This window comes from Anolis carolinensis, chromosome 3 (genome assembly GCF_035594765.1).
Source record: "Anolis carolinensis isolate JA03-04 chromosome 3, rAnoCar3.1.pri, whole genome shotgun sequence".
In the NCBI taxonomy this organism is placed as follows: Eukaryota; Metazoa; Chordata; class Lepidosauria; order Squamata; family Dactyloidae; genus Anolis; species Anolis carolinensis.
Window position 1 is genome coordinate 112,306,081 of NC_085843.1, and position 24,668 is coordinate 112,330,748.

Below are 24,668 nucleotides of genomic sequence, written 5' to 3' on the forward strand. Positions count from 1 at the left end.
TCATAGTACAGTAAAGTCTCACTTATCCAAGCCTCGCTTATCCAAGTTTCTGGATTATCCAAGCCATTTTTGTAGTCAATGTTTTCAATATATTGTGATATTTTGGTGCTAAATTCGTAAATACAGTAATTGCAACATAACATTACTGCATATTGAACTGCTTTTTCTGTCAAATTTGTTGTAAAACATGATGTTTTGGTGCTTACTTTGTAAAATCATAACCTAATTTGATGTTTAATAAGATTTTTCTTAATCCCTCCTTATTATCCAAGATATTCGCTTATCCAAGCTTCTGCCGGTCCGTTTAGCTTGGATAAGTGAGACTCTACTGTACTATGATTATGCAGTATGAAAGAGTCCCAGCACAGTCTACCATATGTTGCTGCTGGAAATCTTTTGGTTTAATGCATCAAAAAATGAAGCTTGGCCTAAGGGTATGACAGCTCATGTCACTTCATTTCTAAGAAATAACGGAAAATGTGAATTAGCAATGTGAACAGGTTTGCTTTTACCACCTCTTCCTGGTTCTTTGAAATATTTTTATGGCAGAACAATGTCATCAAAGGAAAATTGTTCTTCTGGGCAACTGTCAGCATTATCAGGAGAATATCTCTATTGTCAGAATGTTAGAAAAAGGACTTTGTTGATACATAACATCTTGTTATATGAACTCAAGTGGATGCATGAGCTTGATGTATGTAATGTTCTTTTTAATATAAGAAACCTTCCACATCCAGTATCTAAAACTGATTAAGAGCCATGTTAGATTATAAAGAACTGCTTCCAGTTCAGGATGGGGCATGTTCAGGAGCAACACTCTGGATATGTGGCTCTTGTCACACATATCCTCCAACAATAGCAGAAGACCTTAAAAGACCTAATTTCTAAATTTTGAAAGTTGTTTACAAAACAACTGTTTGGGGGACTAGAACTCAAGGAAGTCCAACTAAAAAAAACCCATCAGCTGTTGACATGTTTCCATGCTGCTGCTCTCACAATAGGAGAAAACGAACAACGGGATTGGTGGATGCCACTGAGCTGGCAAACTGAGAGCAAAAAAAACTGTACCAAGGTTAGCTTGATTTCTAAAATGTGGCTCTGCATAAATGCAAAACTCAGCAGGTGAGTCAGGGAGATAATGAAGAAGAACTACATTTATAAAGAATCGAGACATTGGGGTACAACAAAATATGAATTGTTAAGTATCTAGCAAGTAGCTTGGCACTGATAAAAGGAATTAAAAGACATTGTTGGATTTTCCATTAAGACAATTCTCATAATATTTGGGTGATTTACATTTGGATAATTTACATTCTCCTCATCTCTTTCCAAGACATTTATCTGTTTTTGATTTTGACAGAAACATCACTTATCAACAGCTACATCAAAATAGCTGGATTTGTTAAGGATCTTTGTTTTACACTATAGGGGTGAGACCATGCAGAATACAATTAGCAGCAAAGTACATGCAATACATGCTCTGTTAAAACTCTGATTAAAAAGCAAGGAAGCAATTCGGGGGGGGGGGGGGGGAGGAAAAAATCACTTGTAGACAGGGAATTCACATTAAGTCTGCTTTCTGCAATCATTCTCCCAAATGAACAGCTACCATCCTTCACGGATAACAGGAACTATAACAATAATGTTCAAAAAACCCCAGATAATCTGAAAGATTTACACTCATTTATGTATTTGCAGAAAGCTTAATAGTGCTTTCGGGGGGAGTCAACATTTTTTAAATTTGTGAGCAGTGTTTTAATACAGGTATAGATAGACATTGATTAACTGGAATATGACAGGGGTTCATGTTTTGCAATCCATATAAAGGAAAATTTCCATAAAGGAAAACACTGTTTCATCATCTAACTAGTCTGCGAAACAAGCCTTCCACTTCTACAGTTTGGAGATCTAAGAAACTAATCTTTACACACTCAACTCATTGAACCCAAGAACATTTAGTCTAATTCTTGAACTAATGCAGACTCATACATGCAGACTGAAGTCCAGTTCTAGATAAAATCTAGGTCTATACACAACTATTGCACAACTAAGCTTCCACATTCCCTTTGAATGGTAGAAACAGATCTCCATACACCTTCTTTTCTAAACATGCATCCAATTTCTACACTGAAAATAATGGGCATAGGCTTACATGTACTGTATGTATTCAAACAGCTATGACTAGACTCCTCCACGCACTCATAGGAAAAACAGGAGAGATATCAAACTGCTAGGGTATAGTATGAAATATGGATTACAGAGCCTGAACTCATTTTATCACTAGGGATTGACTTTCTAGGCCATGCAATGTATTTGAGGACAAATACAGAATGCTTCTGTTCACATCACTACATCTCTAAAGGATAAGGGTAAAGGATTTCAGACTTGACTATTGTCATTTTAAGCCTTGTTATACAAAGTCACAATTCATTTTTCCTACAACAATCTAATATGACACCTTATAATTGAGATGTTAATTAAAACTATGTAGAAATATAATATACTGTTACCATGCAGCAAGAGACACAAAGCCCTAGTGTAACTCTGAACCTTTTTGTTTTGTGAGTCAGTGCTGTGTAGTACTTTGGGTATTGGACTACAACAGGAGAACAAGGTTTAAATCTTCGCTTGACCGAGAAAACCCTCGGGTGACTTTGGGCCAGTCACTCTCTTTCAGTCTCTGAGGAAGGCAAACACAGCCCCCTCTGAACAAATCTTGCCATGCAAATCCCATGACCGTTTGCCTTTGTATCACCATAAGTAAGAAGTAACTTGATGGCACACAATAAGAAAAAGCAGTTACCCAATTAATTTGAAACATTCCAGTTAAATTGTCTCCCAATATTCTAAAATCCCAAATTTAGTTATCAGTCATAGCTGTTCATTTGGAAAACAAACAATTCAAGTGCAAAGGACAATATCCTTATATACTGCACTTTAATAAACAGCCATATTCATTGAATGACACAAAATCAAAACAAGGCGACATGCAAAGCATTAAGAAAGGAAATAAAATCAAACAACCGCCATACAGCAATACATCAACTTTTCTTTAAATTGATTAGAGCTCTGTGCTCAGACGCAGAAACATAAAACTCACCAACATTCCTCATAACTGCTATAAAAAGAAGAAAACCAAAAGGAAAATTAGCCATTATTTGTTAGCAAATACCAAAAACAGAAAACAAAGCAAAGCAATATTAGATAAATATGTTAATTGTTTTAATAGTTTCCAGTTCATGTTGTTAAATGAGTAAGCAAAACTAAATTGCAGTTAATGCAAAAAGGAAGATGAGTTGTGGCCTATAGATTTGTGGCAAAGGGGTAGGTAACGTATGAATAGTTCATCAATTTGAAAGCACAATTCCAGCGTCTCAAAATCTATAGCTGGGATCTATAGAACTACATAGTCCATTCTTATGCACCAGTAAGAGAATGACTGCTTTGGAATACAGCTGAACCCTTCATATTTTCAGATTTCACGTTTATGGATTTGATTAATATGTTCTCTCTAGGAATCTCTACATACTCCAGGACAATTATGATGGAAGTTAACTGTAGAATTGTGCTGGAAGAACTAGAGATTCCCAGAGAGAAAATTTCTCCAGGCATTTACAGATCCTCCACAATAGTGCTAATTGACCTATTAGAGGACCTAGAAATTACTAGAGGTGTGTTTTGACAGATAAAAAATTGTGGGGGCTTTTATTCACAATTTTTCCACTTTCATGGTGATCCCATATTCCTAACCTCAATTAATATCAGATGATTGTATTTGCCATCACTCTCCCAAGCTGCATAACAAGCCGCTTTTGAAATGGAAGCTATCAAAAGCAGACTCTGATATGCACAGTCAAATTAAGAAATGCCAAAATCTTAAACTCATTGCATTATTGTGACAAGAACCCCAGGTTACTTGGTATACTTTATTCTGGAGCTTATGACCCACCTTATCCCTTCCTGAGAACCCACTGCCAGATTGTCTGAAGGTGATTACAAATATAGCAGTGTGAGTATCCCTTTGTCTCTGTAAGGTATATGACCTAACTATGGAGCCCCCGATGGCGTAGTGGGTTAAAGCCTTGTGACTTGAAGGTTGGGCTGCTGATCTGCAAGCTGCCAGGTTCGAATCCCACCCGGGGAGAGTGCGGATGAGCTCCCTCTATCAGCTCCAGCTCCATGCGGGGACATGAGAAAAGCCTCCCACAAGGATGGTAAAACATCAAAACATCTGGGCGTCCCCTGGATAACGTCCTTGCAGACGGGCAATTCTCTCACTCCAGAAGCGACTTGCAGTTTCTCAAGTCGCTCCTGACATGAAAAAAAAAGACTATAACTTGCCAGGTCCCCTGACAGAACACTCAGATGGTGGTTAAATGTAAAAAAGAAAACCAATTTATTTTAATGATTCTCTAAACATAGAATGTTTTAAGGCTGGCTCTCTTTCCTAGTTCATTTAATTACATTCCTATCCTTTTATAGCCTTCCTCTCAATTTATACTGCACTTTTTTTGGCTCTCTTTTCTCGCCTGGCTAAAACTTTGCCTCTTCTCGACTGGCCACATCCCTACTAACTTTAACTAAAAAACTAGTGGGTTTTTTCCTGCTCTTCTCCTCGCATCTCAGGCCCTTTCCCAACAATTTTTTAAATTGCATTGACCGAACCCAGAAGGTCAATGCATTCAAATTTGTCCACCAGAATTCCTAACAAATGTACAGTGGGCCCTTGGTATTCACTGGAATTTGGCTCTAGGACCCTTCATTGATACCAACATCTGTTAGATGACCAAGTCCTATTATATACAATTAGAGGAACTTCTCAATGCCCACCAATGCAAGTGCTGCTGGGAAAGCGAGTTCCCAGGGCCCTCTCTGGAAGAGGAGGGAACTTTCCAAGAAAAATGGACAGAGGTAGCAGATCCCTGTCTCAGGAATATTGCAGACTTAACTCCTTATTCTCCAGAACTGATAAAATCTAGCTCCCTTAATCCGTTTTGCTGGGCTTTTCATCTCCCTCCTCCCCGTTCCGTTTTCAGAGATTAAATATAACAGCCCATCGAAAACTACAAATCATTTTCTTTCAAACTGATTTGGGACCAAGCCTATATACAATAGTATAGAAATGCAGAATACAGGAATATGAAATGCTGACTGTACATCATTTCAACAAATGTGTAAAATCTGAAATTTGGATTGATTGGAGACCCCACATAGCCTGAAGCCTAAGACTCTACCCTATTTAGTTTATGTATAAATCTAGCACTGCTGATACATTCTACTGTCTAATGATGGAGATTTTTAAAAAGGTGGACATGCCCAAGCCTTTGAATACACTTAAATTACTCTTTGAATTCTGACCTACATAGGGGTTATGTAACGATGCCTATCCAGATAATCTTTGCTGTAAGCAAGCAGGAGGGAAAGGCTGCTGTTTAGAGACAGGAGAGGAAGCTGTCTGAAGAAGCAAACAGTCAGTTACTTCACTTTCCTTCCACGCTCTGTCATATAATACTGGTCCAAACATATTAAAACATCAACAATTGTGCCTATCCTTGCATCAACTATGATGTTACAGAACTCCTTCCAACCCGTAAATATGTTTCCTTAAATAAAGACCTCTGCACAGTACTATGGAGTAGAAAAATCCTTAATTTAGTACCCTAACAATGAATAGATAATAAAAGTCAACTGATGTTTATTATCAACAACTACATCTTGATTTGAGGAAGAATTAATTGATTTCTTTATGGAACTACAATAAAAATGAAAAGGCCAAGTATACAAGCTCTCACTACAACAATAATATTTTCAGTCATTCTGATTTCCAGCCTGCATCAAACTATGTATGTTCAAACTACAGTAGAGTCTCACTTATCCAACACTCGCTTATCCAACGTTCTGGATTATCCAACGCATTTTTGTAGTCAATGTTTTCAATACATCATGATATTTTGGTGCTAAATTTGTAAATACAGTAATTACTACATAACATTACTGTGTATTGAACTACTTTTTCAGTCAAATTTGTTGTATAACATGATGTTTTGGTGCTTAATTTTTAAAATTATAACCTAATTTGATGTTTAATAGGCTTTTCCTTAATGCCTCCTTATTATCCAACATATTCATTTATCCAACATTCTGCCGGCCCGTTTATGTTGGATAAGTGAGACTCTACTGTACTCACTATAACATGGATATCTACTCACCCTGGTTTTAGGCAATATCTTTCCTCCTGCCTTTGTTCGGCAACAACCATAGTTAAAACTAAATTTGTAACCCTATCACTACAGATTTTGCATTTTTATTACTATTCACACATAGTTTTCTCATAAGGATCTGTTCCTAGGTATTTCACACCATGCATCCGAAGAAGTAAACGTACGTCTTGGAAAGCTTGGATTACCAACAACTTTCTTTCAGTTCATCTAAAGGGTACTACAAAATCCCTTAGCACTCTCCCTAATAGTCTTAGATTTACCATGTTTGTCCATGTTTTTTTTTTTTGTTCAGGAGCAAATAGGCATTCAATTAGTTATTATGTGTCTGAATTTAACTTATTAAAATTAAGAGACAATTTTGACAAATTTCCCAGAAACCTCCAAATACATTCTTCTAAAGATGTTATGGGGGAAATGAAAAAAGGAAAGAGAAATATCAAATACAGTAAGTAAATTAAATCAGATGAACTGACATAACTGTTGTTACTAGAAGTGTAAGTTGTCTTTGTCTGCAACTGATTGCGCCCCCGGTTTCAGAAATGTAGGGAATAAAGCAGCCTTTGCAAGCCAACTAAGAGAGATTCCTCAACTGCTCTTGCCTCCTTCACGTTATCACAGCATTCCATTGCTGGGACGGCAATATTGGCAAAGGGAACAGGCAGGTAGCCAGGGAAGTCGCCAAGTCTTTCAAGATTTAGCTCCTCAAATGAGAAGCCAAAAGCAGCTGCAACCAACTTAGGTATCATTAAAAAAACTTCATGTAACGCCCTAACCTTCTGCACAGAAAAGCATCATATTCATAGACTACGAAAGTAACTTTTTGGATTATAAAGTTACTGTTTGGTTAGGGCAGTGGTTCTCAAAGTGTGCTCCGTTAAGCCCTTGGGGCTTTGTGAACCATTCTGAGGGGCTCTGTGGTTTCCTCCTCCTCCTCCCCTCCAAGATTTCCTTCTTTTCCTGCTCCTCTCCCTCCCCCCACCGCCCTTGCCCCAAAAAGCCTTTTTTCCTCACCTTCCTCGCCGCCCAGATCCTTTCCACCTCGCCTTTCTTGCTTCCAAAACCCAATTTCCCTCCCACCGCACAGGGGGTGTTTTGACTGTGCTTTTCCTGCATGGCAGAAAGGGGTTGCTCTTATTATTACTATTACTACTACTATTATTATTATCATTATCATTATTATTATTATTTATCACTACAAAGGCTGGGGGGGCATGTGTTGGGGTATTTTGTGCTGCTTTCCTTCCTTCCTTCCTTCCTTCCTTCCTTCCTTCCTTCCTTCCTTCCTTCCTTTCTTTTATTTGCACTACAAATGAGATATGTGTACTATGCATCCATCTGCCACTTGCCTGACCCATCTATCTATCTATCTATCTATCTATCTATCTATCTATCTATCTATCTATCTATCTATCTATCTATATAAAATATATCAACTTTTATTGGGGCTCCACTAGAAACCTTTGCTTCAAAAAGGGCTTCAGGGCTGGAAATGTTTGAATCCCTGGGTTAGGGGATTTCTGTGAGTTGTTTTTCACTGTGCTGCTAATACTTAGTTTTCATTAAAACATATATACTGAATACATGACAAGTATTCATTAAATGTGAAATTCTGCTAAATTATAAATTGAATGATGTACCTATTAAAAATAACCACCACAAAAAAAAACAATATTTTATGTTCCATTCTTTGCATACAACACACTTAAGTTTCATAGTTTTAGGGTGATGCTTGCTACAAATACAGGAAGCAACAAAAAGAGCAGCATGCTTTTTACAAATCTATAGTTGTCATTTGAGAATAATAATCCTTCTAACTTACTGTTTCTTTGCATCTTCAAATTTATGCAGCTTTTTCCGCAGACCTCCAGATTTAAAGCCTTGACAATGAGCTGCTGGTGCTCCTATGGTTACGATGTCATAGTTTTGATCTAAATGGGAAAAAATGAAGAGATACATTGTTCAAAAAGGTAGCTCATAATCGTGATTTAGAACGCAAATCTTAGAACATTCAAGCTGTAAAAATGTACTACAGTAGAGTCTCACTTATCCAACATAAACGGGCCGGCAGAATGTTGGATAAGCGAATATGTTGGATAAGGAGGCATTAAGGAAAAGCCTATTAAATATCAAATTAGGTTATGATTTTACAAATTAAGCACCAAAACATCATGTTATACAACAAATTTGACAGAAAAAGTAGTTCAATACGTAGTAATGCTATGTAGTAATTACTGTATTTACGAATTTAGCACCAGAATATCACGATGTATTGAAAACATTGACTACAAAAATGCGTTGGATAATCCAGAACGTTGGATAAGTGAGTGTTGGATAAGTGAGACTCTACTGTATTTTAAATTTCTTACTGATCTTAAAAAGGTTCTGTAATGCTTCTGCTGTAGTAATAAATGACACTGTGTATGCCAAGTCTCATTTGGCCCAGGTTCTCTTAAACATATTTCCAAAAAGCTGGACCATAGAGCTAGCCTTAAGTGGGCTGCAATTTATGATGATCTAAGCCCATTTGAAAGCTGCAGTCAAGACCTGCAGAAAGATGTTATTAAAGGAAATGAAGAGATCAATTTTCTATTGTTCATTCTCAAAGGCAACTATCAAAATGAGCAAGCAATACTGAAACTGCAGAAAGCCAATGTGGATTATGACTCTGGAGACCAGGGTTCAATTCCCAATTGGCCATAGAAAGAAACTCACTCTTCCCATGCTCTCTCAATCTCAGAAATACCCGTGATAGGGTCATCTTAGGGTCGCCGTAAGGCAGACAGACTTGAAAGTACACGAGAATAACAAATTAAAACACCTGCTGAGACACAATGGTACAATATTGTTTTCAGGATACTCCCATGGGGTGACAGGTTTTCCAAATATAATTACCCACCCTACTATTGTGGTTTCAGCTCTTATTTCCATTTTGCTTATTCCCTGAATTGTAAGCTGTTACACTCAAGAGGTTTGTAAAAACCATAGATGTGGAAGGATGCGTCAATGCTCAAATGACCGTGTTGGATTAATGAACTCGAGTAGCCCTACACTTACATTTATTCAATGTAGTGCTTCAATATATCAGCCAGCTGCAACCTCCTTTTGTGTTTCAATATATCACTCTATTCACTCACACCCCTGCTCAGGCCTTGAGATTGGAGTATGGTGGCTTTGTTATATGTCTAAACACGCTGCCTAAAAAAATTTGAACCAGCACAAGGTGAACAACACTTAACTTTCCCAGCAACAAAGAAATCTGTAATAAGAAGTGACTCCATCAGTGAGGACTCTGAGACATTGATAAGCAACATTGACTGCCACTCCTGATTTTTCAAAAAAGAGCTGAGGCTAAAGAGCAAAGGTTTTATCATTAGAAAGGGATGAAGGGATAAATGAGAACTGATGCTAGCTTTCATGGTCTCTTTTATGAAAATGACCTGAATGATTGGAACAGAGAAACAACCTGACATCTGAAAAAAACCAACCTGCTCAGAAAAAGCCATTTGTCAGTAACAGACATCCAAGTGCAAAGATACTGCCCTTGTCATTGAGTCAGTAGAAAAGTCACTAACTTTAATGTTAGGAATTACATTACAGCAAGGTATAAAAGAAAACAGAATCTAACAACATCAGCAACAGAGCATGGAAAGAGAGGAAATCTGCAGTTAGGGTGTCTTATCTTCACTTCCATCTGCTAATACTCTACATACTCTGTGGATATATATGTGTGTGGAAGTAAACTTTGCTAGGGATTTAAATCATAGGTAAAATTAGTATTATAAACATACAGTAGGTACTGGTAAGTATGGCCTGGTTGTGAGATGTCACCCTCCCAGGCATTAGATTTTGCAGGGCTTGAATTGTTTAACCACTCAATTCAGCATAGAATCAATTATTTGACATAACAGTTCTACAAAGATTAAGACTCATATTATGCCATCTCCCAATCTAGCTAAAACAGGTAAAAGGAGCCTGTGCCCCTACAGATGGTGCTCAATTACAATTCCCTTTATGCCCCACCATTCCCTATGCTGGCTAGGGCTGATATAAGCTTAAGCCACATAACACCAATCTTACGGCAGCTGCACTGGTTACCAATTGAGCACCGGATCACTTTCAAAGTGATGGTGCTTACCTTCAAGGCCTTACATGGTCTAGGGCCGATGTACCTGAGGGACCGCCTCACTCCCTACAAACCCCAGAGATCCCTCTGTTCTGAGGACCAAGACCTGTTGGAAGTCCCCAGTTTTAAGACTTTGCATCTAACTGCAACTAGACGCAGAGCCTTTTCAGTAGTGGCGCCATCTCTCTGGAACACCTTGCCACCTGAAGTTCGTGCCTTGCGGGACTTGTTGGCCTTCCACAGGGCATGTAAGACACACCTGTTTCGACAGGCTTTTGAGTTCTGTTGTTGATGTTTTAAAAGGTGCTTTTAGGATGTTTTTAAGATGTTTTTAAAGATGTTTTTTAAAGATGTTTTTAAGATGTTTTTTAAATTGTTGATTTTAGCCGGTTCTTGTAAGCCGCTCCGAGCCCTAGGGGAGTGGCGGCATATAAGTTTGAAAAATAAATAAATAAATTCAGCAAGATTTGAAAAACTACACACACACACACACCCCAGCCCTGAGCCACAAGCTATATTCTTACATCCATGGTTTCCTATTCCTATTTTGAGTCTCATCATGTGTTAAGAGCATGTGACAAATGCATTATTGTGTGAGAGCCATATACTTACATGAGACTCAGGGAATTTAGATACATTGTGAGTAATCCATTTTCCCAAATGAAAAGCATCATCCACTTTCATTCCTTGGGCTCAGGGTTCTTCTCACCCAATAACAAAGAGTTATTTTCCTCTTCAGAAAATATCTAGTGAAACCCCCCTGATCTTAATCTGTATACTTGCACTCACTGTCCTATTCAGCAGAAATACACTCCCAACTGAACTCTATTATCAGCTTCACTTTCCACACTAACAAGAAAATTGAAAACAGAACTAGAAAACCATAACTTGCTAATTCACATAAGCAACATAAACAGAAGTTCAGAGTGGACTGAAACCCAAACATTTTAAGAATAACACTGACACAAGGGAGCCTCAACAGAATGGTGATGTCTGGATCACTCTTGTTCATGGTTCAGGCAAGTCAGCATACCTTCTTTTGTCATAATCCATATATCCAAGCATGCCAATCTTTACTGGGCTCTTGCTTTTTCTTGCTCTATAGTCATTTTCTTACTTCTGTAAACCTTAAGACCATCTTCTCATGTACAGATTCCTGCTGTTCTGACTACAGAGAGATTCACAGTCACACAAGTGGATTTGCTATAGTTTTACATGGTATGTGGACAAGAAAAGATACCTGAACCTGCATCGTCTTGGACTCTCATACGCTGGATGTGTAAATTCGTGGGCACAAATTCCAACTTCTTATCAGCTTTCAGGCTACTTGCTTTGAAAGATGGACCTGAAGAAACATATGAAGAAATGAACTTTCACATCACAAAACACAACCAAACACAGGAGAGAGAAGGGCAGCAACAAATTCCAATTCAAAAATATAGTTCAAGTTCAATCTATAAATAGATTTCCTAGAATGAGAGGTTGCTTTTGCTTTCATGATATACTCAGGATAAACAGCAAAGACTCCAAATTTTAATTCCTTTAAGTTTTACAGATAACATTTCTTCTGAGACCTTTCTTTGTCCCTAGAGGTCCAGGAGAGCCCCTCAGGGAACCAGATTTGATTTGGGAGTTTGTGGTTAATACAGTTTTTAAAAATATATTTCCCAGATACTTTCAATGCAGGGCCAACATGCAAGAGAATAATAATAGATTTCAGTTTATTTCCCTCCCTCTGTTTACACATACAGACAAGTCTTTTGATTTTTTTAGGAACGAAGCCAAGTTTTGACTGCTTTCAGTGATACAGTACATAAATATGTTTTTCATAATTCCCATTGCTCTTTATCTGTTGTTAGTTTTTCCTTTGTGGTTTCATGGCTGGATTATGTTTCATTTCAATGATAGATTGTTTGCATTTTATAGATTGCAGAGATTATCTGCTTTTAATTTGGTTGCAGGTATAAGCTATGTAAGCAAACAAAAACGTAGAAAACTGGGGAGGCTCATCCAGCTTTCCCTGTAGTAACTTGCACTGGACAGAAAAGAAAGGCTGCATGGCATATAGGAGGCATACTTGCAACAAAGCAACTGTGATGATCACACCACTAATCAACTCTGTGGTGATGTCCAAGTCATATAATCAAACTCTTCCTAAGATGTTAATGCTACCAAGATTCCTCCTTCCCCAACTCACTACGTAAGTATGTTCTTTCAGTGTTAAGTTCTACTTTCTCCAACATTAGGATAAACCTAGTGGTGGAAGTGGTATTGATGCAGAATAAATATAACTTTGTTGTATGCAATTTTGGTCAATGTGGTTATAATGAAGAATAAATACACTTTTATTATATACAATTTAAAATGTTACATAGGGTTTATATTACTCATTTCATAAACACTTATGACTAGAGTATTTTATTTTATGTATATCCTGCTTTACTCCTGAATGAGACCCAAGGACAATGTGAATTAACCCAAGATAATAAAAATAAAACAATAAAAATACAATACAAATGAGCTAGTGTATCAAACCATCCATACTTTAAAACAAACTAAAATCATTAAAAATCTGACAATAACAATAAAGCAGCCAGGCCCCCATTAAAGACCTTTCTAGCAACTTAATCCCAAAAAAAAAGAGAGCAGGAAGGAAGCAGCCAAGTTTACTGTGCCAAAGCCTGAGCAACCACAGAAGAGGTTCTCTTCTAACTACCAAACACAAACTTCTCTTAGAGTCCCAATTTCTCCTCATAATTTAGATTCTACTTTTGTATCTTCTTTGGGACCCTAATCCTATTTTATATGGTCATCTCATCATCCAATAGCACCTCCCACTCCATTTTCTCAACCAATCATCATGGCTCTACAGAAATGTATTCCATCCAACATTCTACATTTGTCACTTCAGCTTCATATACGTTCATAACAATACTTACTCTCTAATATTCCAGAGTAAAAATATAAACCATATAAACAACAGATTATGCAACACAATGCTCATGCCTTCTAATGTTATAGCCTAGATCTGTCAGGGCACATGTGCAAATTGAGGCACAGAGCTTTAATGTCAGTGATCACAGTTTTGGTGATCGACTTTTCATGCTAAAGAAAAAGCAAATGATAATACAGCAAATGATTTGAAATAGTTAGAAACAGATGACTGAAACATGGAATTCTCCATTATGAAAACAGAGGTGAATTACCTTTGTACTGATGAAGGTTTGTGAGGTTGTCCTGGTAGGTCAGAATGATGGTTTGGTATTGAGTCACTATTTGCCGCCGAAGACTTTCCCAGCAAGGAGACAGCTCTCCCAGTTCCTCAAGTTCACAAACCCTGCAAAAATATCCAAAGCTATTGAAATGAGACACGTCCAAGTATATCTAATTAAAAGCAAAACACTTCCCTCACTTCCATTAATTTCTTTGTATTTGAGTGACACAAGATACTGCACAGGACACAGGAAATATCATGCTTACCTCTGGAACATGGGCATTTTATTTATTTTGTATCAAAAGCATTGCATAAATTAGTATAAACTGATAAAAATAGAAGGAGCACAAGTAGCTTAATATCTTTTGACCAAAAACGGGCAACAGCGATCGCATTGTCTGTAGCCTCAAACAATTCCTTCACGTACATGAGGCAGGACACCAAGGACAAGCATACAGATGCAGAGTTGTCTGTTCTGATCCATGGGCACTGAAACTGGAGGATGGAAGAACACTAACAACATTGACATGTCAGAACTACCAGGTGAAAACTTTGCAAAACTGTGCAAAAACATTATTTGGCATAGAAAAGGGCAGAACCAGAGGTTAGACACATGTCACAAATATGATCTTTTGGCCTCAATAGGATTGCCAGGTGAAGAAAGGGACAGAAATCCTATTACTTTAATGAATGTATAGAAGAGGGGATTGCAGTATGCATTGGTTGTCACATAACCAAGTAACAAGCAACATTTGCTGAAAATTCCTTCTTCTACACAACCACTAAAGGGATAAAATCACTGTCCCTTATCATATCTTGCATCCATAGCCACTGCAGAAACAGTTACATTACTACAATATCAATACAGTAGTACTTTGTATTATAGGTTGTATAATGGGACTAAAATTGGCATGTAGCATACTCAGATTGTCACCCCAACTGGCCTACTGCGTCCTATGATAACCTTATCAGCAAAAGATATGTCTGGCACAACCACAAGGATGTGATCCTTGAAACAAATTCCGCAATAATTATTTGGCTGAAGCTGTATGCCGTGTTTTGCCATTCGGAGAGTGTCTCCTGCAGAGTTTGGCAGTCGGGGACGGGAGCAGAGAAGAAAACCTAGGCAGCTGTTGGCAGGCTGCCTTTGGAAAGTAATCATTTCTAAATTTTGTACTCTAAAATGGACACATTCATTGTAGGGTGAAAAAGTGAGACTTGGCTCTATGTCAAGAGCTGGAAGATACAGCTATTTATTTGTGTGGCTCCATCACAATTGGCAGCATCATCTGCTTTCTTCCAAAATAATGAGTCAGTTCCCTGCTTCTCTCTAAATCTAGGGTTTTTACATATTTCTTTGGCTTTTGAGACATATGTACTGCTTGAAAGCTTGTTCTGCACAACTTTGACACTTTTTTTACTAAGACAGGTTTACTATTTCCATAGAGATGGGTTTGTTACAAAAATAAAAGCCAAAGTACCTTAAAGACTAATAGCTTTATTGTGCCACATGTTCTGTGGTCTACGATCCACATTATCAGTGTTATTCTGAGCTGCACACACACAGAGGACAACTGTATGGTGTATAGACAGGGACACTCATATGATTGTTACTTTTAGTACACTCTCCTTTCTCACCTCATTTCAACTCCTGCCCCACATCAGATTCATATGTCTTTATATCAGAGTCTGGAAATGTTACTTTCCTGAAAACAACTCCCCAAATCCCCATCAACATGACAAATTACGGGGATTATGGAAATGGTAATCCAAAAAAGTACAGTAATTTTTCCAGGCTCTGATAATAATGACACCTGTAATACAGATAAAGAGCCAGTTTGGTGTAGTATTTGAGCACTGGACAATGATTCTGGAGACCAGGGTTCAAATCCCTGTTCAATCATGGAGACCCATTAGGTGATGCTTGGACACATTGCTCTCCCTATGTCAAAGGAAGGCAAAGGCGAGCTCCCTCTCTACAAATCTTGCTAAGAAAACCTTGTAATATGGATACCTTAGGACTGCAGTAAATTGGAAATGACTTGAAGCCAGGCATCATCAACAAAAACAATTCAGATTAATATTTCATGCATCCAACAAAAGACAAGACACTGATATCATACTAGTGTACCCAGTTACAAAATGCAGTCATTCAGTTCTTAACAATCTAGACTGTTCTTTACTATTGAAATCCAAACCAGATATAGCCAAATATAATACATTTTCTACAACATTTTCTCTGTGTATGGTGGAGGACATAATTGTGCCTTCCCACCATGCCCCTGGAAACGCCAAGGCAATATCAATCCTCCTGAATCTATATATGGAGTAAGACTTGAAAAACATTTATGCTTCAAAAATCAGTGCATGTAAGACTGATTCAGCCTTTCTCAACACAATGTATTCCCAAAGTTTCAGCAGACTATTCAAACTACACACACTTATGTTCCTGCTTTATAGGCCAAATAGTCTCTGTTGAAAACAATGGAAAGTAATGCTTGCAAATGCAATTTCCTATGGCACCTACAATGATTCAGCCATATATTCTGAGTGTAGATATAGCCGATTTTATCTTGCACTCTAGGGACCGGCTTCATCTAAGTATGCTCTAATTTGAAGCCTTCCTTACTCAATATACAACCACTGGGAGAGGAGATGCATATTTACAGACACGCAAGAAAATTGAGATCCTGCTCAGTGCTGCAAAATCTAAGCAACAGGGGAATAGGATGACACAAGTAGAAATCAAAGTTTCAAATATAATATTTCATCATCCTTTTATTTTTACTTTTCAGCTAGGTCAAGTCCTGCTAGATGCTCTGAAACAGCAAACCACCACAGGAACCATTTCTCATTAAAAATTCACCTAAAAGCCTGAGGTAAATTTTTACAGAACTTGCATTAGCAGATGAATAATGTAGTAGCAACAACAGCTTTTCCTTTGATATACTCAGCTCATTCAACCTGCTATGGTGCTTCACTTAATCAGATTTCTCCCCCTATCTGTCCAAAGTTGGGGGAACAACAATGATTCCTTCACCAAACTGATGCCCCTTGCCCCAACTGTTTGGAACTGCAACTCTTATCATTCCCAGTTAGAATGAAAATTAATCCAAGACGTCTACAGAGCATCAGGTTAGAAAAAACACCAGCAGTGCCTTATGTTACGTTATATCACTGTCTTATTCTATTATGAACAGACAGGAATCTATAGCCTTCCCCGCTCCACAAAAATTGAGTGGTTATTTTAGAATCATGAAATCAAGTTGTGATTGAGACAAATAACAATACAGTCTATTAGTCAATCCAGATACATTAATTAGAGCTGTATGAGTTTAAATTTTACATGTGTGACCATAAACTACATGAAGTGAAGAAGATTGATATTTATTGTTCAATGAAGTTCATTATTTAAATATTATTTTAATCCCTTCTCAAATAATGGCAACCCAATATCCCCTCTGCATAGCACAAATATCCACAGATGGACATACGCCAGTGGTTCCCAATCTCTGGGCCTCCAGGTGTTTTGGACTTCAGCTCCCACAGTTCCTAACAGCTGGTAAGCTGCCTGGGATTTCTGGGAGTTGAAGTCCAAAACACCTGGACACCCAAAGGTTGGGAACCACTGACCTACGCTATGCTGACCGCATATAAAAATTTACCAGTAAGCCTTTGAAACCATCCCACGTGGCTATTATATGCTTTGCAGCAAGTGGGCAAGATGAGAGAGGTACCTGGCTACTGTCTCATGGCCAAATGGACAATGACAACAAAAGGGATGAGACAACCAGAGAATCATGTGACTCTCAGTGCTGAATGCCATCACTGTGAGTCTGGCAATGAAGATTTAGCCAGTTGCTTCTCCGGATCCTTCATTTTTTCCGTGAAACATGGTTCAGCATGAGTATGTGTGTCCCTAGCAGAATTCTGCAGCATGTTTTATTAACTGTCTATCCTCTGGATCCCTGCCAGACTGAGACCTGATACACAAATACTTTAAATTACTAAATAACTCAGTCTCTTCCACATTACTGAGTGACTAGGAAGGACCTATTACATTGCCTCTATAATGGAATACAAAAATCATCACATTTGTCTTCTTCGTTATCCATAAAAGACTGAATATCATCCATTAGCTTCTCAGTGACTAACTTATATAAAAATTATGGAACTACAAATAGTATACCTGCCCTTCCCAGCACTTGAAAATTTCTTGCAGCTACTAACAAGTATGCTATTAGAAATTTTTAAAATGTGCCAATGGGCTATTGAAGAGACTGAGCAAAGCCAACTGTGGGTCAAACTAGATAAGTTGCCCAGTCATGTTAGTGTTCTTCCATCATCATTTTTGTCCAAAACTTTCAAACCTTTGGACATTCACACCATACATACCAAACTGCCCATCTGTATGCCCTCCATGATATTGAGTGTTGCAGTTCCGTAACATAGGAAAGTTTCAATAGTCTTAGACACTATATAATCATAAAAATAAAACTTTATTTATATTCCGCCCTATCTCCCTGGGGGGACTCAGGGCGGATTCCAAACATAAAAGGCAAACATTCAATGCCCAAATACAACAACAATACACCCATAATAAAGAATAATTGATAACCCAACATACAAAAACAAATTATGACTTGACAATTAAAATTAAATAAAAACGCAGCCCGTTATATCAGAAATAAAACAAAACATCAAACATTAAGCAGAAGTGTCAATTTCCAAGTTCCTTGGGGGCAAATACTGTCAGTGGTAGGTAGAGGTCAAGGTTTTCCCCTGACATTAAGTCCAGTTGTAACCCACTCTGGGGGTTCGTGCTCATCTACATTTCTAAGCCGAAGAGCCAGCATTGTCCGTAGACACCTCCAAGGTCATGTGGCCGGCATGACTGCGTGGAGCGCCGTTACCTTCCCGCCGGAGCGGTACCTATTGATCTACTCACATCTGCATGTTTTCGACTGCTAGGTTGGCAGGAACTGTCAGTGGATTCACTTATAATTAAATGTTATTAAAAGCTGGCTCTCACCATTGTTGGATCTAGCTCTACAGTCAGTCAGGGCAACTTCATTCACATCTGTGTCCACCCAGGGAAAGCCCACAAAACTGCTGCTCTCAATAAAATGGAGACCAAGTGATGACAGAGACACACCTAAGTTCTCTGATGTCACACAGACTATGAAGAAGGTGATGTGGGGGCTGCCATCCAGAACTCCCTCAAATAAAATGTAAGCTACAGGAATTAAACTCTGTTCTGTTTGTTGCTGTTACCTTGCAGCATCTTCCTCAAGAAGCAATTTCACAAACTGCCTGGGAATGTGTAGGGAGAGCACACTCTCTGCCATTTGCTCCAATATTCTCAGATGGTTCCCGTCTGTGGTGGGGAAACGATACATCCGACAAATGGCTCCTCCAAACACTAAAATATTAAAAACGCTTATGTAATAATGTCACTTGCAATCCGACAACTCAAATTCCATTCCTCTGAGGCTGGTGAATACAATTAAGCAGACTGTTTGGAAATCACACGTTCTACTAATCCATAACACACAAAACCTAGGTTGCTCTTTCAGAAAAATAGAGTCCTAAAATTTACCCATGAAAACACATTGTCAACAGACTTTTTTTGTGAAGCTTATAAAGCATAAAATAATAGTGAAGACAGAGGCAATGATGAAAATGAGCTCACATCTCAACCTTCTTCTTTCTTGGGCATTTGGCCGCAAACTGCTTTCAGCCAGGGAATGAGGCAGCAAAAGTAGCAGTTACCTGGCACATGGGCAAGCACAACACAGCATTCGGTTTTCTGGTCTGCTAAATATAGCTCTTAACACAGAGAAGAGAGGACTGATGTGCTCACACTGCTATTATCTGCCTTTCTGTCTGTCTTTAGCCAGACATACCGGTGCAGCCAAGAACCAAAGCATTATAAGCATATTCTAGGGTTCTAAGGACTATTTGTTCACCTTTACATTTCTGAACATCTTGTTCTTACCAGGTGCTCCTAGAAATCAGGTGAGTAGAGTCTACACACACAAAAAGGTACTATGACCATAAACAGAAAACAGAACATCTCTTTCTCATATGCACAAAGGCACTTCACGCATATTCTGAGTTCTTTCTAGATCCCACATTGTATCTATGATATCCGCTACACAACTAATGCAGGTTGAGCATCTTTTGTCCAAAATGTTTGAGACCAGAGCATTCTGTATTTTGATTTTTTTAAAAGATTTTAAAATGCTTGCATAAACATAATAAGCTGCTCTGGAGATGGGACTCAAGTCTAAACACAAAATTCAGATTATGCTTGCTATCCACATACACACAGCCAAAAGGTAACTGTATGCAAATACATTTATTACTTCTGTGCTTGAAATAAAGTTTGTGTACAAAGGACCATCAGAAAGCAAGGGTATCACTATCTCAGCCATATATATGGATGATTTTAGAGAATTTCGGATTTTGGAATTTCACATAAGGAATGCCCAATTTGTACTGGCTACCATTTGTATTGATTCCATGTTGTATACAGTTTTTGGATGAAATGTGGCAATCACTGTTGCATGTTTATATTATCAGCCCCCAAAGCTATTGCTTGAACAGTCCAGTCAGTGTATATCCAGAAGAGACAAAATATCTTCTAACTCAGTGGTTCTCAACCTGTGGGTTCTTGGGTGTTTTGGCCTACAACTCCCAAAATTCCAAGCCAGTTTATCATCTGTTAGGATTTCTTGGTGTTGAAGGCCAAAACATCTGGGGACCAATAGGTTGAGAACCACTGTTCTAACTGAAGCAGATGTGTCCAAAATGCTGAGTTTGAAGTGCTTCTAGTATTCTAGCAACTGTATTCTACCCCCTACTCTATTTTCTGCACTCCTGCAACAGTCAAACCTCTATGGCATTAAGAAAACTCAGTTCTCAATGGGCTAGTTTGGGGGGTACCCTCTTCTATCCTTTAGGATTCCACCCCCTCCCCCCCAAACACTCTTCTGTATTTTGGAAGTAATTTGTGCTTCCTTCAAACCTGTGGACAGTTCCCTTTTGATCACTGAGTGGTGTTTGGGCTTTATAAGCAATGGCACCTACAGCCTGAAAACTGGAAGCTGAGAGAACTACAATTCAGCGAACTCTTTAGATATAGGATGCAGAACTATCAGATCAGGCAGCTACTTACCAGACTTTAATAAAGCATCTTTTCTCAATGAAGCGTATTTGGATCGGATTCCTAATGACTCTGTTAAACTTTCATCAACAGGCAGCACAGTCTGAATAAAATATGAAAAATAAAACAAAGTAGAATTCTATTATCTCCCATTTATAAAATATGTTCCTGGCTAACCGAAAATGGACACTTAATCCAAAGAATGATGTGAACAGTTTCAAAAAAATCTGTTATCTTTAGGCAGGCAGGAATACAATATGCCACACAAAGGTATATTTTATATTTCACAAGAAATGTATAATTCAATCTGAATTTATGTAGATTTATGTCGTTTGCTGTTACAATGAGTAAATTTCTATGTGTAAAATGCAATGGTATTTAATGATTATCTTGTATGGCTCTGATGTTCCTCTTTTGAGATGACCATTTTAAACAAATATGAACTACATGAAATCTACATTTCAACATGAAGAAAACCCTAGAGTATATTTGGGCATACTCATTTCCAGTCTTTCAATTCAGTTCTGATGTCCTGAAAAAAGCTTTCATAGGCACCATATCCTGTCTGATCTTGGAAGACTAAGCAGAGTCAGCCCTGGTTAATGCAATACTTGGATGGGGGACCACTAATGAATTCCAGATGCTTTGGATTATATTTCAGGGGGAGAAACTAGCAAAACCACTTTTGGGTATTCTTTCCATAAAAAATCCCTATGATATTCACAGTCACCAGAAATTGACAGGCATTTGAAGGCACATACACACACATACAACACGCTGAAAATCCATGTAATGTAGTAACTAAAGTATTAGATTTAGAAAAAGGAGATTCAGGTTCAAATTATAGGCTCAGGTGTGAATTTGGGGAAGTGGTGCTCCATTTTCGCCAATGGTGAAAGCTGTAGTACAAAGTGTTGGTTTTGACCTTTAAAGCCCTACATGATTTGGGTCCAGGTTACCTACAGGATTGCCTTCTCCCGTACATTCTGCCCCGAATACTGAGGTCCTCCTGGGGGTGTCCACTCCATTCAGCCACAACCCAACTGCTAACCATTACCCAGAGGATCTTTTCATCAGCCGCCCCACAACTGTGGAACGACATGCCGGAAGAGATAACAACAACAACAACAACAACAAAACAATAATAGTAGTAGTAATAATAATAATACTTTATTTATATACTGCTCCATCTCCTCAAGAGGACTCAGGGTGGTTTCCAGCATAAACAAAAACATTCAATTGTCGGAAAGAGATATGGCAGCTAAATCAGCTTTCAGAATTTAAAACCCACCTGAAGACCTATCTCTTCTGGAAGGCCTACCCAGCCAGTTTTAAGCATGAATTTTAAACTCATGCCTTGTGTCTACTATATTTTAAGCATTGTTCTGTGTATTGTAATATGTGTATTTTGTAGAAATACATTTTAATATGTGTATTTTATATAATGATTATATCTTTTATCTAAGTTGTAACCTACTTTGAGCTATGAGGATAGGAGGGTAAGAAATAAAATTACTATTGCTATTATTATTCATGCTGTACTGTGTTTAGAGGAAGTGAAATATGTAACTGATTACTATTAAGACACAAATCAAAACTGACTTTTAAAAATAAGCATTATGTTGCTTCCCATAAAATTGTGTCTCTTAAAGAGACAGATAATTTGAATTTCCTAATTTAAAAACCGGTGGACCACTTCACACAATATGCTTCTTCTCTTATCAAAAGCAAGTCCCCTCTACAAACAGTAGAAGGCTTGTATGGGCATATCACATGAATTGAACAATCCACGATATAGCAACCAACTAGATCACAATGGCATCACTACTGTAAGCATAGCAACTGTTGGTTCTTATATCTATAACACAAGCCAACAAGTATTTTTCATCAGATATAATATTAGGTCATTATTATAGAGCTTTTTGCACTGAATTCAGATCTGTGTTTACTTTTTCTCTATCACATGAAGTTTTTGTGATGAGGCTAATCAAATAATTAATGCATTTACACAATGACATCAATTAGATTCTATTGATATCAGTGCATAAATAAACAGATCTGAATTCAGCATAAAAAACTCTATAAGAATGACCTAAAATTATATCTGCTGAAAAATACTTGTTGGTTTGTGTTACACTAATATGATATGAAATGTGCAGACTTTACAACAGTCCGCTGAAATGTACCATTCGTCATCTTTTCAAAAGTTGACGTGATGGGAAAAAAATAAAGACATATTTAAAATCAGCATAAAAATTGATTTAAACTGTGAAACACTCATTTCTGATTATTACAAAAAGTTTGATTTTGTTGGCTTGTGAAAATACCATATATACTTGAGTATACGCTGAGTTTTTCAGCCCTTTTTAGGGTTGAAAAGGCCCCCCTCAAGCGAGGGTCCTGGTCAGCTTATATTTAGGTCTGCTTATACTCGAGTATATAGGTAATTAGATTTGGACAGTCTTATCTTAAATTACAGTTTTATGTAAATATTCAAAAACATTTAAACTACTGATGCCTCAATTAATATAATTTTATTGGTATCTATTTTTATTTTTGAAATTTATCAGTAGCTGCTGCATTTCCCACCCTCATCTTATACTCAAGTCAGTAAGATTCCCCAGGTTTCTGTGGGAAAATTAGCTGCCTCGGCTTATATTCAGATTGGCTTATACTCGAGTATATATGGTACTCAGTTCACAAATATCCAGGAAAGTTTTTACCTAAGGAAAAAAAATAGAACGTGATGTTGAGGAGTTTGCAGACTGCATCTTTTAGAAACAGCAGCAGAAGGAAGCTTGTGTCCCTCCAGATCCTTTTGAACTGCAATTGCTACCAGGGCTATTCATCATAGCAAAGTTCAATGACATCCAAAGGGACACATAACTCCCACCTTGTTGTCCTTCATTGTCTTGAGAGGAAGGCAAAAAGTTTGCACTCACCCTTCCATTGATCATATCAGGAGACCTGGTAACAGGAGGTCTTTGGTCCGTTTTTTCTTCCATTTGCCATCCTATGACTGTAACGTTGCCAACACGAATACTTTCCGCAGATCTGCAAGACAAGCATTACTACTATCATTCTGATGTGATTGTATCAATTGCTCTTACACACGGAGTATACTGTATGGCATCAAATTGCAATGCTGATAGTAACCTCTGCTCTTAATTCTGCATAAATATGCAAACTATAGCCCTATCCAGCATGATCGGGATGATGGGAGTCCAACAATGTGTGGAGGACATTTTATCCAATACTGTTGTATAGCTGAACAAATGAGTCAAGATTCATATTGAAGGTAGAGATTTAACACTGGATGCACCACAAAAACATATCAAAAAGGAGGAGTCTAAATACATGAATCCATGCTATCCCCCTCCACCAACCTGGTGGTTCCTTTTATTTTATTTTACTTTTACCTACTTTATGTTTTAATGGGCTTTTATGCTTAATGTAATGTATTGTTTGCATAATGTGATTTTACTGTGTTTTATTCATTGTAATATGTTTTAATTGTTGTACTTGTTTACTGTTTTCGGGCCGTTGTCCCGTGTTAGCCACCCTGAGTCCCTGCGGGGAGATGGTGGCGGGGTAGAAAAATAAAGTTACTTACTTACTTACTGAGAAATTATGTTTGCCCTGAAGGCAAGAAGAGGAGGGAAAATTATTGTACTAGAACTGTTGTTGTTTTACATTATGATGGGCCAAGTGAGAAGAGGCGAGTAAGAAATAAAATAATTATAATTATTATACTTCAAGCTCCATATGTCCCCTGGGATCTATTTCTGGGGCCTCTGAAGTCCCCTGGTGAGCTCCCAAGAGCCAAACAAACCATTTTTATTTCAAAAATACTTTTTTGTGTGTGTCAGGAGTGACTTGAGAAACTGCAACTTGCTTCTGGTATGAGAGAATTGGCCATCTGCAAGGACATTGCTCAGAGGA

At 37.9% G+C, this 24,668-nt stretch overlaps 1 protein-coding gene across 14 annotated transcripts in view; it reads right to left on the reverse strand.

Annotated features, from left to right (window-relative positions):
- Window positions 1-24,668, reverse strand: part of inpp4a (inositol polyphosphate-4-phosphatase type I A) — a 114,135-nt gene that overhangs the window by 30,798 nt on the left and 58,669 nt on the right. For 5 of the 14 annotated variants that reach the window (XM_062977266.1, XM_062977272.1, XM_062977273.1 and 2 more), the window contains 7 exons: window positions 23,669-23,780; window positions 20,739-20,829; window positions 18,833-18,980; window positions 13,551-13,681; window positions 11,585-11,689; window positions 8,041-8,149; window positions 7,233-7,328 (listed from right to left, as the gene is read on the reverse strand). In XM_062977266.1, coding sequence (XP_062833336.1) covers window positions 7,233-7,328; window positions 8,041-8,149; window positions 11,585-11,689; window positions 13,551-13,681; window positions 18,833-18,980; window positions 20,739-20,829; window positions 23,669-23,780 — 792 coding nt within the window. Of the gene's footprint in view, window positions 1-3,100; window positions 3,119-7,232; window positions 7,329-8,040; window positions 8,150-11,584; window positions 11,690-13,550; window positions 13,682-18,832; window positions 18,981-20,738; window positions 20,830-23,668; window positions 23,781-24,668 lie in introns of all 14 variants that reach the window. The other 9 variants (XM_008107088.3, XM_008107081.3, XM_008107086.3 and 6 more) reach the window with 5 other exon arrangements.